At 37.3% G+C, this 18449-nt stretch overlaps 1 protein-coding gene and 1 long non-coding RNA gene across 5 annotated transcripts in view; both read left to right on the forward strand.

Annotated features, from left to right (window-relative positions):
* The window catches only part of TC2N (tandem C2 domains, nuclear), a 36274-nt gene extending 27109 nt beyond the window's left edge, over positions 1-9165 (forward strand). For all 4 annotated transcript variants that reach the window (XM_034992519.1, XM_034992515.1, XM_034992516.1 and 1 more), the window contains exons 10-12: positions 2900-3014; positions 5949-6148; positions 8572-9165. In XM_034992519.1, the coding sequence (XP_034848410.1) occupies positions 2900-3014; positions 5949-6148; positions 8572-8682 (426 nt within the window). In that variant the 3' untranslated portion in view covers positions 8683-9165. The remainder of the gene's footprint in view (positions 1-2899; positions 3015-5948; positions 6149-8571) is intronic.
* Positions 9166-9755: 590 nt separating this feature from the next.
* LOC118002688 lies at positions 9756-13814 on the forward strand. Its single transcript, XR_004677085.1, has 2 exons — positions 9756-11232; positions 13606-13814. It is a non-coding gene; the product is annotated as an uncharacterized LOC118002688 (long non-coding RNA).
* Positions 13815-18449: the final 4635 nt, after the last annotated feature.

Here is an 18449-nt window from a genome sequence, read left to right on the forward strand (position 1 = left end):
GTTTGTTTGTTTGTTTTGGTAAAGAACTTGATTATGTATCTGTACTGCATATTGATTTCTGAGACCTGATTTTAATTCTCTTAACTAATCAGCTGAAGACTGTCTTTAAATTGTTTAGAAATCCCTAATAATTTAGTTCTATAGTTTTGTGTCAGGGTTAACAGTTATAGAAATCAGTCATAAGCTTCTATAAGGTCAAACCTATATGTGACTTTAAGTTTATATGGGATTTATATTTTACCTGCCTTCAAAAATATTTAATATAACTTTAAGTGAATCACCTGGGGAGCTTTACATGCCCACACCTAAACCAATTAAATCAGAATTTTGTGGGGGTAGGGGGCGAGGAGAGCTGGAGTAGGCCGGAAGCATCTGTAGTTTTCAGAAGCTTTCTGGGTGATTCTACGATGCAGCCTGGCTTGAGAACCACTGAATTAGAGGGGAATTAAATTAGAGATTAAAAAATAAAAAAAACAAAAGATTTCTCTAATTGATCAAGAAGTGACATTTTTAATAGGTATTTCTTGTGTATTATTTTCTGTCTCCATCTCCAGTGTGTTCTCTGTACAGCATTTATTACAACTTAGAATTCAGTTACTTGTTTTAAACAAAACTAGGCTCAAGCTTCCATCTGTTTTCTTCATATTTTACTGTGCTTAGTAAGGGCCTGTGATATTCTTGGCATTGAGTATTGGTACATAGGTAGGTATGAAAGAATAAATGATGAATGAAAGCATGCTATATTAGATTATTTTTATATTCTGTTTAAATATAGCAAATTTGCTTTGTAACTGACAGGAGTTTGTCACCTGCATCTTTGAAATTAGCTTGGTAGACAGTAATCTGCAACCGTATTTTACAGAAGGCACAAATGCGCTGTTCAAGTGGATAATTCATATATTAAAACTTTAAAGACTAGTAGAGTACATCAAAAGATAACTTAGCAAAGCTATTTTCTGGGGAATTGAGATGTTGAAATCTTATCTGCCTTGGAGAATCTGAATAAATGATTATGGCTAAGTTTCCACCAAATTATTTCATGTATTAGAGGTCTTACAAACATTTGTGTATCTGTTGTGTGCTAGGTGCTAGGGATACAAAAAGATTGATGGCCTGAAAGAAGAGCTATACTGGACTGGTGAATTTATGTTACTCAGGGTGAATGTTTCATTTATTGGCTAATGCAAAAATAGTAAGCTTTGTTTCCTGTGTCAAGGAGGAAAATTGATACTCTGATGGTGAAAGTGACAGAGCCAGACTTACACACTGACGACTATGTCACCACAAACAGCAGAAGTTTCGTGTAGAGCTAATGTTTTCCTTGGTACAAAATTGTTGACCTTGACAAATAGTAATGGAAGTATTTATTTGAGAACCCAGATTTCTGTGTTGAATAATGCGGAAGAGGTTCGCAGGCAGAAATAGCTGGTGTTTACCCTTAACCACACAGCTGAGGTGGTGTTAGGTGACTTAATGCTCACACCAAACTTAGGAGCTTTCCGCTCTTGTTATCCCTACCGTGGAGACCAACACATTGAAGCACTTGCCTGGTTTCCTCCAGCTGGTAGTTGGTGAGCCAGGATTTGAACAGAAGCACTGATTCTAGGACCGGCTCTCTTAGCTCGACTGTATATCGCTCCCGCCAAGGAGATATTCTCCAACATCACCAGATCATGGTTTCCTCCAATTATGCTTAACTTGTCACTTTCAACAACAATTCTAGGAAGGCTCAGAAAGTTTTCTTTTCTTTGAAAAATGATACATTATTCAGGACCAGAGATCATATCTTATATCTTCCACAGTTTTGTGCCCATTAAAAATGCACTGAATATATACCTGCTGATTGATTGGAATTTTAATTTTTTGGTGATTGGGAGATTGACAGCTACTTTGAATAGTTTTTCATGATCTAAATTAATATCCTGGAACATAATAAGTAAGTTGAATAAGTAAGTTGAATTCCAAAATGACACTGGCAAGTTAGGAATGGCCAACCCTTTGCCAAATGCTGCTCGGTGAGAGTGAGCTCTACGAGTGTGTAACATTGAGGGAAGTTTTTGCCACCATTAGGTATTTTCATAAGTATGATCACATTATGGGTACAAAACCATAATAGAAACATTTTATCCATAGTTTCCTTGTTTTGTGAACAGTAAGTAATGTCCTTTTTAATCTATTTTTTTAAATGCTGAGAACAAGAGCATTTTTTTTTTTAACCAGCAAAGACTTTAATTTATTTTAACTTTTCCCTTCTCTGTATCTCCTTCATTTCATTGTTTGCCTCAAGTTTTCTTTGACCTTTTCCTTATTATTTACTGCCTCATCACTTTCACTAGCTCACTTCTTGCTGACTTTCTTCTTTGGCTGGCTGTCATTCAGCATAGTAATTCAGCTCTTAGCCCACACATTTGTTCCTTGTAGTAATCCTTTTTCTGAGTTGGGTAGCACCTACTGTCATGTCTACAATTAGGAAAAATAATGGTGATTTTCATATTGGAAACTTTTTATTGTAGTTTGTGTATTCTTAAAAATAATTCAAGTGACTACATTTAAGTGTTTTGGAAGTGTGCTTTTTTGGTGTTTATTTTGGTGACATTTTCCTTAGTACAGCTGCTTAGGAATTTAATTTGTGTTCAATTTGAATTGTCTTTTGACTGCCCTGATTTTGAAGGATCAAGGATGTAGGTGTGACTTGGATTTTCAGAATCCATGAAAAGTGAGTACCTCATATTTACAGAATTCATGACATTTATCCTAACCATCTTTTAGATCATAGCTTTGTGTGTCAATAAAAAGCAGTGTTTTCAAAACTGCTAACTGTAGCTCTTTATTTCTGAATTTTTGAAATGTCCCCAAAACCTTATTTTTAATTCTCAAATGGCACTTTTTTGATACCCAGGTTTGCCATGCAGAACTTCAACTGGGGACTTGTTTTCAAGCCGTAAATAGCAGAATTCAGTTACAAATTCTCGAGGCACAGTACCTCCCAAGCTCTTCAACACCTCTCACTTTGAGTAAGTATATCCGTGGTTCAAAATGGAATCTTCAGAAAATATTACTAAAAGGTAGTTTATCCTACATTTCTTAATAGTGGACATTAAAATCTTAGATACTTTTGTTATTTAACTTAAATACCTTTAACTTAAAATTACTTTATTAGATTTCAAATTTTAGCCATTGTGCCTACTTTAATCCATGGTCGCTTGGTTTCTTGTTTTGTTTTGTTTTTAAAGATTTTATTTTTTGACAGAGAGAGACAGCAAGAGAGGGAACACAAGCAAGGGGGAGTGGGAGAGGGAGAAGCAGGCTTCCCGCAGAGCAGGGAGCCCGATGCAGGGCTTGATCCCAGGACCCTGAGATCATGACCTGAGCCGAAGGCAGATGCTTAACGACTGAGCCACCCAGGCCCCCCTTGTTTTGTTTTTTTATTAACATATAATGTGTTATTTGTTTCAGATGTATAGGTCTGTGGTTCATCAGTCTTACACAGTTCACAGCGCTCACCATAGCACATACCCTCCCCAATGTCCATCACCCAGCCACCCCATCCCTCACCCCCCCCCCCCACTCCAGCAACCCTCAGTTTCCTGAGATTAAGAGTCTCTTATGGTTTGTCTCCCTCTCTGGTTTCGTCTTGTTTCATTTTTCCCTCCCTTCCCCTATGATCCTCTGTCTTGTTTCTCAAATTCTTCATATTGGTGAGATCATATGATACTTGTCTTTCTCTGACTGACTAATTTCGCTCTACATAATACCCTCTATTTCCATCCATGTCATTGCAAATGGCAAGATTTCATTTTTGATAGCTGCATAATATTCCATTGTGTGTGTGTGTGTGTGTGTGTGTATACACACACCACATCATCTTTATCCATTCATCTGCATGCTCGCTTGGTTTTTATCCATTTGATGGATATTCCTTATTGATCTCATTAGTTAATATAGGTTGAGTGTCCAGAGGACGGTCTGATATATTTCATCAGCCTAGATAATTTATCCTTTCTCTGGTTCGCCCTTCGTTGAATGTTCTGCTAACCAGAAACTTAATTAAAAAAACAAAACAAAACTGAAAATATCAAACACAAACCTTGAAACACTTTTCCTTCCCTGTGCCTTGGGGCACAAGAAGGGTTCTACTTTGCGTTGTGTAGGCTTGGTTCACATGGCTGTTCCTAGAGCTGGGGTTTGTGGTCAGTTGAACCTGGAGGGCTAAGAGTGGGGTAAGAGTGCTCCTTTATTCTGCTACAAGAAGAGAGAATATTGGGAGGCAGGCCAAAGCAATGGATGTCCACCATAACTACAAAGACTGAAAATAAATGCAACTGAGCGTTCAGTTCACGAAGCTAGGAAAACAACAGCAAACACAAGGGAAGGTAGAGGTAAGGAATTAAAGGTAAAGTTGAAGTTGATAATTATGGAGACAACAGCAAAAGACATAATCAATAAAACCAAAAGCTTTTTCTTTGAAAAGATCAGCGAAATAGACAAACCTGGAGTAAGCTGGATTGAACAAAAAATAAAGAAAACATGAACAAGGAAGAGGATAACATCTCAAATTCAGAAGAGGTTCGATAATAAGATAATACCATTTAAAACGATACCAATTCATTTGAACATCTATATAAAATAACTGATTTTCGGAGAGAAAAAAAACTGTTGAAATTCACTCCAGAAGAGGGAGAACAGCTGAAAATGATAACCATGTGTAGGTAGTTAAAGAATTGCCTCTAATAAAAGCACCAGGCCAAGATGATTTTACTGGTGGAGTCTACCAAACTTTCAAGGAACATTGAATTCCTATTTTATATAAGCTGTTCCAAAGCATGAGAAACGATGGAAAAACTAACTTTATGAGGTGAGCATATTCTCAATATCAAAACAGAAAAGACAGTGCATAGAAAAAATAGCTATAGACTGTTACCACTTATGTAGATAGATGGAAAAATCATAAAATAAAAATAAGCAAATAAAATCCAACTTGGCATGAAAAGAATAAATTACCAGGACTACATCGGGTTAGTTGTAGGAAACAAGGATGTCAGTACAGATGTGGTCTATTACATTAAGAGGTGTCTTTCTTTAATCAACACTGCTAATTGGGGTTATCCATGATCTGCATTTTGTAAATCTAATGGTCCGTCTAGGTCCTCACTTTACAGCCCCCTCCTTTCTGGGAGTTCCCTCCTCCCTTTCTTGCTGCCCTGGCAGTTCCAGCTCTATCCCATGATGACTCAAACTGGTCAGACTGCACTCTCTGCCTGAGCTGTGGGCCCCGTGTGTCCGCCAGACGGGGGAGGATGCTAAGGTGGAAAGCTGCATAAACCTGAACATTAGCCAGTGCGGTTACCATCTTTTAAGACTTGACACTCCTCCAGTTTCTTCCTGCGTTTGTCAGTCTTTAATGTCTTGAACAGTGGTTTTTTTGTTTTGTTTTGTTTTTTAATATATTTTTTCCCAGAGTTTATAATTGTTATCTATGGGAAGGTTAGTTCGTACAACTATTACTAGAAGCTCTCCATCTCAATTTAAAGAATAGATTTTCTCTAGCAGGCCTATGTCTAACTTCTGGAGTCTCAAGCAGAGAGTTGTACCTGCATAAAATTGGGAAGTAAATCCCTCCCACTGTCCAAAGAGTTGGCCCCTCTCTGTTGTGTAATACTTTTCAGTGTGTACTCCCCTACTGTTGATTGTTATGTATGCCTGCAATTTCCAGTCTTTAATGGCATTGAGGTTAGAGGAAGATTCAGTTCATTTGAGGTCGCTGTCGTCCTTTGTAAAGCGTGATTAAAATGATAAAGTTTACTAGCAGCATTTTTACTGTTATGACGGTAGCTCATCAGGTCTTTGTAAGTGGCTTATATATTTTCACACCAAATACAATATATAGGTATATATCTTTATATGGGATTTAAAATAAAATTTTACATCTCAAATATCTTATTTTTTAGGTTTTTTTGTGAAGGTGGGAATGTTTAGTTCAGGAGAGTTGATTTATAAGAAGAAGACACGCTTACTGAAGGCCTCCAGTGGAAGAGTAAAGTGGGGAGAAACTATGATTTTTCCACTTATACAAAATGAAAAAGAAATCCTTTTTCTCATCAAGCTTTATAGTCGGAGCTCTGTAAGAAGAAGACACTTTGTGGGGCAGGTTAGTAGTGAGTTTCTATCTTGAATTCTTTCCTTGAACTTCTCTGTGCATTGAAACAGTTGGTTAACAAAAGGAATATAGGGTAAAATTGAAGTTGAATAGAGTAAACTTCTACAGCATCATAAATTAAAATTTAATGTTGCCACAAAATGAAATCCTGTCAGATTTTGCTTTCATACAAATAGTTGGAATTTCTGTGCAGTTAGGTTTCTTATCTTAAAAATAAGTCTGTTTCTGAGCTTCTCAATTATAAATACTATAAGAAAGATCAGTTTTTCCATACCATTGACTGGTTAATGGCATTAATGCTAAGTATTTATTTTTCCTCTATCCAATACCATTTATTTATTTATTTATATTTTTAATATAATTTTTAAATTTAAATTAAATTAATTAACATATAACATTATCGGTTTCAGAGGTAGAGGTCAGTGATTCATCAGTCTTATAGAATACCCAGTGCTCATTACATTATGTGCCCTTCTTAATGCCTGTCACCCAGTTACCCCATCCCCCTGGCCCCACCCCTCCAGCAACCCTCAGTTTGATTCCTATGATTAAGAGTCTCTTATGGTTTGTCTGGCTCTCTTATTTCGAACACTAATTATTTAAATCAAAATTTTTAAGGCTGCAGATGTCCAACTTACTTCATTTTGTTTCATGTTCAGTTTAGTGTTTAACTCTGTATGCTATTAACTGAATTATGTTAGATTCGAATTCCTAGAAAACATTAGTTTTGGCAGTGGTCATGATGGTATTTAGATAGTTGATTTTGGTGTCTGGATTACTCTATTTAAAAATTCTTAGTAGTCCGGGGCGCCTGGGTGGCTCAGTTGGTTAAGCGACTGCCTTCGGCTCAGGTCGTGATCCTGGAGACCCAGGATCGAGTCCCGCATCGGGCTCCCCGCTCAGCGGGGAGTCTGCTTCTCCCTCTGACCCTCCCCCCTCTCATGTGCTCTCTCTCTCTCAAATAAATAAATAAAATTTAAAAAAAAAATGAAAAGAAAAAAAATTCTTAGTAGTCTGTGTAAGACAACATAACACTTGCTTACTTGCCAATCCTATGGGGACTTGTTTCCTTTGTAGTTTCTTTTACTCTGAGCAGATTAATGGTAGCTGTCCATTATCTTTTATCTTAATTATGATTGTTTGATTTCCATTTAAATTCTAAAATATACATTATTGGTTTAAAAGCTTTTGCTTGATAACAAGATGTTATTAGCAGTTTACATGAAATCCTCAAATTATATGTGAATATTCAAAGGTTGATAATAACTGACTCACTTCTTCATGCATTTTACTTAAAATATTTGTATAAAAAATCTATAGTTTTGTTCTTCATTTATTCCTATTTGGGAAGGAATTTGGACTCAAGAATTCGTATAAGTAGCATACTTTTCAAGGTCTTGAGGCCTATGAAGTGCGTTCAGTTAAAGTTTTCCTATATCCTCAAGCCCCGGTTATCATGTATGAATGGAATGGGCAATTTCCTTGACAGGTGATTTTCAAGATAACTTTTTTGGTGATTCCACTTTCTTGGTTGAGAGTCTAGTTAAGAATTACAATTCTGGAAGGGATCTTGCTGGCTCTCTGTTCCTGTGGCTTCTCTGGTATCCTCAGGAACCACTATGGTGGGGGAGCCAAATGCAGACTCAAGGTCTCCCACTCATATTAGCCAAAGAACCCTGGTGTTACCTGTTTCATATATTAGGTTCTTTGTAAGATTTTATTTAAAGGAAAAGTTCTTCAGACTAGGAAATTAAGGGGAAAAAGTTTGAAAATCAGTGACCTGCTCCAATTTCTTTATTTAAAAGAATTAGAAACTGAGTCTCAGAGAAGTTAATTCCTGTTAGTGCTAAAGCTGAGGTGAGCATTCAGCCTTCATATTCCTTGTCCCCCTTTGCCTCTGGGCAGGTGTGATGTCTTATGTCTGCATAATGCTCTGCACTTGTTCTCAAGTTCATTTATATCTATTACCTAAAGTTATGGTTTAGATTTCAGTTAAAAATCACAGCTTTATCTAATGTAAAAAGTCCTTTAAAATGTACATTTCTTACGAGTCTAACTTAAATCATGATTAGTCTCCGTTTATTCTCACAAAAATGATTTTGAATGGTTGGGATCAATTGTAAGTTGAGCTCCTAGATTTATTCGTTAATGAAGGATACTAATTACTGTTTTGGGAGAAATGATTTTAGAATATCTCACATCCAGTTTTGAAGTTGGATTGGATCATATAACATTAGTCTTCAGAGTGACTAAACAGGTTAAGTGTTTTGACATATTTTTGGAAAAATGGAAAGATTGTTTAATTGAAAAATATGTGAGCCAGCCTTCCACTTGTCTTTCATCAGTAAGAGGAATTAACTGAACTCAGTTGCTGTTCTCGTGTTAAGTTAAATGATTGTACTGTTCCTTTACAGATTTGGATAAGCGAAGATAGTAATCACACCGAAGCAGCGAGTCAGTGGAAAGAGACAGTTACAAATCCAGAAAAGGTTGTTATCAAGTGGCACAAATTAAACCCATCTTGAAGACATCACACGTTAATTTGGTGAAGAACTTGACATTCTTTTAGAAGACTTACGATTTCAATTTGCTACCAAGGAGGAGAGACAAATCAATACATTTGTCAATGTATTTATGGAGGTCATAATTACAATTGATAATGGATCTTATGGAAAATTAAATTTGATTAAAAAATGGGATGAATTATATCGAATATCCAAAGTAAAGGGAATGTTTTAAAACTTGCCAAAATAGACAGTAAAATAAAGAGTAGTATGCTGGGGCAACTAAATAAGTTACACAATCAATGAGAATTTCAACCATAGGTCGTTATTGCTATATTGTGTTTATGGGTTTTTTTTAAAGCTTTACCTGGATATTAAAAATCTAGTATATCAAATCTCTGTTAGTACTGTTAGAATGTAGAAGACTTTACTACTGATTATTTCAGTGCTAGTCATTATTGATTAGATCTTGACTCCAGTGTTTACCTCTTGCTATATATTTTCTCGCAGAAAGGAAAAATGAATTAAACCGCTTCAACTCTTCTGGATTTGGGGAAAACTTGTGCCCTGTTTTTCTCATTTCTTACCCATAAGGCGTCATATTGCCACTTTGTAAATTATTTATCTCCAAGAAACTTCAAATCTAAAACACTGTATTTTGGCAAGAATAAATGAAAACACCAGAAGGTTGAAGTTAAATTGGAAACCTAGTGTATACACATTTTGCTATATGTTTTCCTCTCTCAAGTATTTTACCCTTTGTTTTAATTGGAGTTGGAGTAAGATTATCATCCATATGGTCCATCCTAATTAGCAGAATTAAATGAGCTTAATTAGCAAGTTCAATATTTTATGATAATCATTTCCTTCTTTTTAGTTTTTTAAAATATAAACTATTTGTTCTATAATCCATGACATTATTTTCCCATGATTTTAAAGAAACCACATTGTAGTAAATTCTTTCTTTCTTTCTTTCTTTTTTTTTTTTTTGTGGGGAGGGGCAGAGGGAGAGTCCTGGAGAGAGAGAATCTTAAGCGGGCTCCATGCCCAGTGCAGAACCCAATGTGGGGCTCGATCTCACGACCCTGAGATCATGACCTGAGCTGAAATCAAGAGTTGGATGCTTAACCAACAGAGCCACCCAGATGCCCCGCAAATATTTTCTATTGCAGTTTCTCTCAGGTACTCGTTAGAAGTCAGTATGTGGGCATAATGTCAGGTTAGTTGGCTGAATTATTCAAGCTATGGCCAAAAAGAACAGCTGTTTGGAGAAACAAAGAATTCCATCTTTGATCTTGGAAAGTCTGACTTTAGTTTTGCTAATGAGTGGACCAAGTGCTCTGTGATTATGGTCTTCCATTTTTCTTTCTCTCTTACCTTGTTCTACAGATGCCAAGAGATAGATGGTGATATTTTAGGCCGGAAGATACTTTGGTATAGCTTCAGCATATCCTCTTCATTCTAGTTCTTATGGTCTGCATATCTCATTAAGATTTTCTCAAATAAACAATTCCTCTTTTCCTAGGTACCATGTGCGCAAGGTACAAAATATACGTAGTTTACGTGTCCTTTGCTTCCACTCCCTAGGGTTTATGTTATACAGTTGGCAGGGACTCTCTAACACTGCATTTGGAAATAATTTTTTTCCTTAGATTTGTGAAAAATGGCATATTGGTCAGTACTCACATGAACTTTCACGAGAAATCACCTTGTATGGTAGTGTTTTAAATCTTTGAGACAAATGACTTTATTTTTTAGAGCAATTTTAGGTTCACAGCAAAATTGAGAGGAAGGAAGTACAAAGAGTTCCCAGATACCCCTTACCCCCACATACACACAGCCTCCCCCGTCATCAGCATCTCCCACCAGCGTGATAACATTTGTTAAAATCAATGAACATACATTGACACAGCATTATCACCCGAAGTCTGTAGATTACATTAAGGTTCATTCCTGGTATTGTCCATTCTGTGAGTTTTAACAAGTGCATAATGTCATATATCCACCACTCTAGTATCATACAGAGTAGTTTCACTGCCTTAAAAATCCTCTGGAAATGCACCTATTTTAATAGCCACCAAATAAGTGTATTGGCTTTTAGATAATAAATAACAGATGTTGTTTTAAAAAAATCTAGAATTTTATTTGGCTAATTTTTTTTGTGTTCTATTAAAGCTCTCAATTCCTAAATTTATTATAGGTAGTCATGTATTTAACTCAATTTTAAATTATTTAATTTTTAATATTTTTGCAATATGTATATAATGTATAATTTCAGAGAAAGTGTGATTTCTTGGTTTCTTGTATGTCTTAGAATCCTAGGTAAATTAAAAAAAAACCTTTTCATTTAAAAGACTTTTCAGTTAGGCTAGTATTGACACAGCTAAGGTCCCAAATATTTTAATTAGTTTTACTTAAGCCTTTTTCAGGTGTAAGAGGTACCGAATGCAGATGATATTCTGGTCGTTCCTTTGAAGCTTTGCATGAAATATAAAAAGAAACACACTCTTCTGTTAATAGCTGTTCATATTATGAGAAAAACATTAGAAGCTGGTAATAAAAAATGAGACGGTAAGCAAAAATCACTTGTCTTTGTTTTTGCTTAAGCATTTCTTTCTTTTTTTTTTTTTAAGATTTTATTTGTTTATTTGACAGAGAAAGAGACAGTGAGAGAGGGAACACAAGCAGTGGGAGTGAGAGAAGGAGAAGCAGGCTTCCCGCTGAGCAGGGAGCCCGATTCAGGGCTCGATCCCAGGACCCTGAGATCATGACCTGAGCTGAAGGCAGATACCTAATGACTGAGCCACCCAGGTGCCCCAGCTTAAGCATTTCTTGACCTTTACTCACTTATAACAAGGAGAAGGGAATCAAAGTGATGCTGGTTGGCCAGAGGAAGCCATGGAAGGGTTCCCATGGATAGCTGATAGTTTGTACAACTCATCCTTTACATTGTGCTTATTTATAAGCTTTCCAGTTGATACAGTTGGGTAGCTGCAGCCCATGTCAAAATACGTCATCACTATTTGGCTTTCATTTGGTTTTGCATGATTTTTGGTTTTTTTTTAGCAGACCACCTAGAGAAATTATCATTGAAGTATATCAGTTCCAGCACTTACCAGACTGTTAAGAAGGAGCCAGTGGGATTTTGAACATGTAATTGTGATCTGAAAATAACCTAAAATGAACTTCTGCTTGAAAGTAGTTATGTGAATTGCTCTGATAATGTACTGAAACTATATTTCCCAGCAAAAATTTCTGTTGTTTGTTTGATCAAATCATCACTTATTTTTTAAGGATTTTAGAAATTTTCAGTAAATGTCACCATTTTATATCATGGCAGTAATGGATACTTTTTTTTTTTTTTGAAACTTTTGTAATAGATATTTCAAAGGATATATATTTCCTTTTGATATTTGGTGAGGTATATTGAGGGAAGTACCAGATAAAATATCTGTATGTACACTGTATTAGGTAGGGTTTTTCAGAGAAACAGAACCAATAGGATGTATGTATATCTAAAAATATATGTATTTTTTAATTACGAGAAATTGGCTCTTGTGTTTATGGAAGCTAAGAAATCCCACAATCTGCCATGAAGGCTGGAGACCCAGGAAGTCCAGTAGTCTAGTTCAGTCTGAATCTGAAGGCCTGAGAACCAGAGGAACCAATGGGATGAATCCCAGTGTGAGGGCAGGAGAAAAGGATCAATTCCTTCTTCATCTCCCTTATGTTCTATTCAGGTGCTCAGCAGACCAAAAGATGCCCACCCACATTGAGGAGCACGATTTACTGAGCCCACTGATCCAAATGTTAATCATGTCCAGAAACATCCTCTTAGACACACCTAGAAATAACGTCACCTGGGCACCCCTGGCCAGTCAAATTGACACATAAAATTAACAGACATCTACTAGTGTTCTCTTGATGGGTCAGCTGAAATTAGTGTTCAATAGTCAACCTCAAATGCTTGAAGTGTTGGTTGAAACATTTGAGTTGAGGAAAGAATTATGAAAAGTGAATGTATATGAAGTACCATGTCCATGTTGAAATAGAGGTTTAGTGTTTAAAAGATACTAAAAGAGTTAATGTTGCCCTCTAAAATTGGATATTTTGTCTGAAGACGAATGCTGCCTACATTTTAAATCATATCCTGGTAGAATTTTTTTAACTTGGCAATTACTGATTTTTAACTTTCTCATGTATAGAAAATCTGATCTCTAAAATAACTATTATTAGTTAAAACTGGTAACTAAATTATAGAACGATAACTGTATTAACGGTATGACTATATTAAACTGTAGGACTCTGATAATAGCAGTAGATGTCCAGAAAGAAAGTTCTATATGTCTTCTCAGGTGGCTAAAAGGTATCTGATTACATGCATAGCTAAATCACTGAGTAAGATATGTCTTTAGATGAAGATGGGGTTTATTCAGTATTGATTTTCATATTCTCATGCTGTGGAATTTGTTTTCTGAGCCACCATTATTTAGTTTCTGAGGCAGGAGGATGATAAAAAATATCTGTTCATGATAGAACTAGATTTATTTTAACAGATTTTGTTGACTGTGGCTCTTACTGTCTTTTAGTTTAATTTCTGGGTCTTTAATATTTCTTGATTAATGCGCTGTATGGAGACTTGATCTTGAAACAACTAAATTTTTAAATGAGCTATTTTATATACTTAATAATTAACTGTAAAAATATCTATATAGTACTTTTTGCAAAGAACTGTTGTAGGTGCTTGCAGGGACAGAGATGAATAAGCCATCACTCTTTACTCTGGGTTTTATATTTTAGTAGGGAAATAAAATAGTATAAAGCAGAATTGTAGTAAAAAGCAGGATTCGAGGTATGGACAACATGCTTTAGAGGCTCAAATAAAATCAAATGCAGCTGAAGGAATTAGCATCTCTGGGTTTTTTTTGTTTTTTTTTATTTTAGTAGGCTCCATATGCAATCTGTTGGAACATCCAATGCTGAGATCAAGAGTCACACAGCCAGCCAGGTGCCCCTGCAGATGAAGGAATTAGGAAAACTTTGGTAAATCTCTGATTTGGAACACCCAAAACCAGGCAGATTGGTGGCACTGTTATTGGTCACTCTGATTCTGCCTGACTGGGAGTCTTGCTTTATTTATTTTGTCAGCTGAAGTCACTGTGAAAAAGTTTATATTTCCTTCCACTCTCTTCTGACCTTCGGCCCACCTGCTCCTTTCTTGACTCTCAGTGGAACATCTTATTTCATGCCTCACAAAGAAAACAGTGTCAGGCATTCTTTCCACTTTCCACCATCATATCCACAAGCTTATTTTATCTACATCCATCCTCCATGATGTTAGAAAGTCAGTCAGTTCTTGTGAATTCTGAATCCAGTCCTCTGCTTTTCCAGCGATCTCATTCCATTTGTTATACCTATTTTCTCTACTATTCCTTGAGTCCCTCCTTCTCTACTGGGTTCTTCTAGCGTCATTCCAACCTCCCTGGTGCATGCGCGACTGTCTCAGGATAGGTGGGTGATGTGTCCAGTGGAAAGAACCCAATGGATATCATCTTGGGGATTAAGTCTGTACTGATGAGGAAGCTGTGGAGACACCATAATGCAGGGAAGTGCAGCATGCTCCTTGTGAAGCACCCCCACTCCCACACTACCACAACTGAGCCTAACTGCGACCAGTGGAGATTTCCAGAAGCTCTGTTTTCACTCTCACTGGGGTCTTTATTCTTTCCTCACTTTCCCTCTCCCACCTGACCATTCCCAAGCCTTTCTTTCTGCTTCCTCAACAGGCTTTAGTAACTAGTAGAGAACAATGCCAACAAATTCCTCCAGTGTAAACGAATTCAGGGAGTAGGAAGTTTATTTTCTCAGCACAGCCTCTCTTAGGTCTCCTATACTTCAGGCCTCTCTCTGGTCTATGTCCTTCTTTTAAAAAGTTCCTAGACTTCTCACCCTGTTCTAGATTCTGCCTTATTTGGTCTCCCCTTTATAAATAATTTCTAACTGTTCTGTTCTTGGCCTAGTCTCTTCTGTCTTTCATCCAGACACAGCACTGAACTTCATTCTGAAGTCTTAAATGCTTTTCAGTTATTTTTTCTTTATTACTCATCAACTTCCTTCCTTTTTTTTTTTTTAAAGATTTTATTTATTTATTTTGACACAGAGAGAGAGACAGCGAGAGGGAACACAAGCAGGGGGGAATGGAAGAGGGAGAAGCAGGCTCCCCGCCGAGCAGGGAGCCCGATGCGGGGCATTTTTTTTTTTTTTTTTAATTAGAGAGAGAGAGAGTGCATACTTAGCTGGTGGGGGAGACGGCAGGGCAGAGGGAGAGGGAGAGAATCTTAAAGAGGCTACATGCCCAGCAAGGAGCTGGATGTGGGGCTCGATCTCATGACCCTGAGATCATGACCTAAGCCAAAAATCAAGGGTTGGAGGCTTAACCAACTGAGCCACCCTGGTGCCCCACTCATAAACTTTCTTAACGATAGAACTCTCCCTCCTTGAAATCACATCTTTCCTTAGCTTTCATGTCATTATGCTCTGTTTGCTGTCTTTTTACCTTTCTAGCCTTTCCTTTTCTTTCTTCTCTGTTGGCTCATCTTTGTGCACTTTAAACGTTAGGACTTCTTGAGGACTCAGTCCTAGGCCCTCTTCTCCCACTCTATGTTATTACTCGGGGCAATCTCATCTATTCCCATGGCTTCCCATCTACTGGCCAAAGGCTGCCAAATTTTTATCCCTGCCCTAGTTTACTAATGAGCTCCAATATCATTTGGCTAATGTGGACATCTTTTCTAGAACATATACCAAACCAAACTGTGGATTTCCCATTCTACCACAGTCTGGCCTGCATTGTTCCGCCATCTTAATAAAAAGAGCTCTCATCCACCTGGTTAGTCATTACAGAAAACTAGGAGCCACCTTGGAACTTCTCTCTCTCATCGCCCATACTCAATCAATCACCTTATTCAGTAGTGTGTGTGCTGTGTATATCTTGAATCCACCCACTTCTGCATCCCCACTGTAACATCTCTAGTCAAAGACAGCATCACCTCCCACCTATAAATTCTGCACTCTCCACCCCGCCCCCCAAGTTGGTCTTCCTGCCTCCTTCTGGTTTCCCTCTGAACCATTCTCCACCCAGCAGCCAGGGTGATTGATACATTTTAAATACAAATACAATGGTCACTCCTTAGTTACCATTACTCTTGGTGCGAAATCCAAAATTTTTCAATCTACAAGGCCCTTTCATTGTCTGAGCTCTTCCTTTCATTCCAGCCTCATCTTTCCCACTGGTCTTTTTTCAGTTCTTGGGAGGCAGGACGCCCCTCCCTTCTAAAGGATTTCACACACATCATTTCATCCACGTGCAATAGTTTTCCTCTTTGTGCTTCCCTTTGCTAATCTCCCCCAACCCACCCACTTAGGTGCTAGCTTAAAAGTCTGTTCCTCAGAAGTCTTTTTTTTTTTTTTTTTTAACATCTTAGGCAGTGTTAGATTCTATTTTCATATGTAACTCTCCTTTGTTGCTTTTATCATAATTGTAATTGAATAATTACATAATTTTCATTCAGTTCAGTGCATCTTCTCCAGTGCAGTTTCCATGAGAACGGGGTCATGTTTGTTGCTGTGTTCCTGAGGCTAGCATAGTACCTGGCACGCAGGAAGTACATATCTGTTTATTCATTCACTTAGCTGATAAGGCAGTGTTTTGAGTGTTTGGGGTAGAGCAATGAATAAACAGAAAAAAATGAATGAACTCATTGAGTCATGTCTTATTGCACAATATGGTGGGACTTGAAGGCTAATATCATCCTGTTGAGAGAGAGAATGCTGGATTATTTACCTTATTAGTAAATTTACTTTTAAAATTCATTGACACATTTCTTAATTATAGAAAATAGAAATACGATAGCCTCACACTAGGAGTTCTGGCCTAGAAAAAAAAATTCTGAAATTCTCAACAGTGTTTATAACATACGATTCTATTCAATAGCATTTAATTTGAAATTTTGTAGATTGCTGAGATATTAATCAGATTTTACCTTATTATTGCATGATAACAGCTTACTATGTATTATTACCAAGCACAAAAATTGTATTAATTTATTTAAAACATTTATTTTCGGCAGTTAAGTTTGATTCCTGTATAAAATAAGGGTTCTGGGGCGCCTGGGTGGCTCAGATGGTTAAGCATCTGCCTTCGGCTCAGGTCATGATCCCAGGGTCCTGGGATCGAGTCCCGCATCGGGCTCCCTGCTCCTTGGGAGCCTGCTTCTCCCTCTGCTTCTCTCTCTCTCTCTCTCTGTGTCTCTCATGAATAAATAAATAAAATCTTTAAAAAAAAAAATAAGAAGGGTACTTAGACTGAAAATTTCCTGTATGATGTAAATAACCTATTTAAGTTATTTACCAGCCAAACAGGATTCGAATGACTTCTGTAGAAAAGAAGACGAGCAGAAGATCGGATCGTTGACAGGATAAGAATGAGAGATTTGGAGGGCTTCTGCGATAGAATTTTTTTTTTTTTAATTTTATTTATTTATTTGACAGAGAGAGACACAGTGAGAGAGGGAACACAAGCATGGGGAGTGGGAGAGGGAGAAGCAGGTTTCCCACCCAGCAGGGAGCCGATCCCAGGACCCTGGGATCATGACCTGAACTGAAGGCAGACGCTTAACCGACTGAGCCACCCAGGCACCCCTCTGCAATAGAATTTAAGGACAGGATTCAGGGAAGAGGCTGTAAGAGAAGCAAGCCTAACCTCACATATGTCTCAGTGCTAAGGACAGGTCCTCAATGTATAAATAGTCTGGAGATGAGGAAGGTGGGAGGATTGCTGAGTTATGTTTTCTTATTCGTAATGGAAAAGGAGCCCTGGGAAGGAGAACAGATTGGCAGTCAGAAGGAAGAGAGGCCTCAAGGAGGAAGCAAAGCTTACGGAAAGCAGTTAAGGACGGAGTGGGAAGGTAAGGATGTCATTCTATGAGGTGCTTATATGCTTCCTGATACTGTATATTCTTTCTTCTAACATGAGACACCTTGTAATTCAGATTTCCTTCAGAGGAACATATACAGAGCTGTCCCTCCCCCTCCTTTCCTCAGCCCTGTTCCCTTCCCTCCTTCCTCCCTCCCTCCCTCCCTCTTCCTACTGTTTACCAAAACTCACGCTCAATTTTTGCTTTCTTGATAGAAAATCTGAAAATTAGTTTGGCCTAAGATAGTAAAATCTTTGACTCTTATGTCTGGAAAAGACCTGAAGAGTCCTCTAGTGTAAATGCCCATCTGCCTACAACATAGGGATATTTATTCAACAAATAAATATTGGGTAGCTAACAACATTGTGCCTCTCATTTTAGGTGCTGGGAATGCATCTAGTAAGCCCCCACCCCCGAGAGTTTATATTCTAGTGAATATATCAGAATGTACAGAATATTTCCAAATAAAATTTGATGGATTTTATGCAGTAAGTGAGCAAATAGAAGATCAGAAAATCTATTCCTGGTCTTTCCTTCTGTATAACTGTTTCATATACTGATCGTCATCCTTCAGTTTCCTTCTGTGTTAGTTTACCTCAAATACTTATGTTCATATATTGTGAGTTACTATCTAGGGTTTTTTTTAAAGATACATTTAAAGATACTATTTTCCGTAAGTTACTCTGAGCTAAAACAGAACATAGAGAGATGTCCAGTGACCATTTGAAAAGAACCACCTCAGAGTTCTTAACCCAGGCAAATACTGTGATGATTTTAAGAACAGCCCACTTGCAAATAATTTTTATCTGTGCT

The sequence above is a fragment of the Mirounga leonina genome, unplaced genomic scaffold (genome assembly GCF_011800145.1).
Source record: "Mirounga leonina isolate KUSES-001 unplaced genomic scaffold, KU_Mleo_1.0 Mir_82, whole genome shotgun sequence".
Classification (NCBI taxonomy): domain Eukaryota; kingdom Metazoa; phylum Chordata; class Mammalia; order Carnivora; family Phocidae; genus Mirounga; species Mirounga leonina.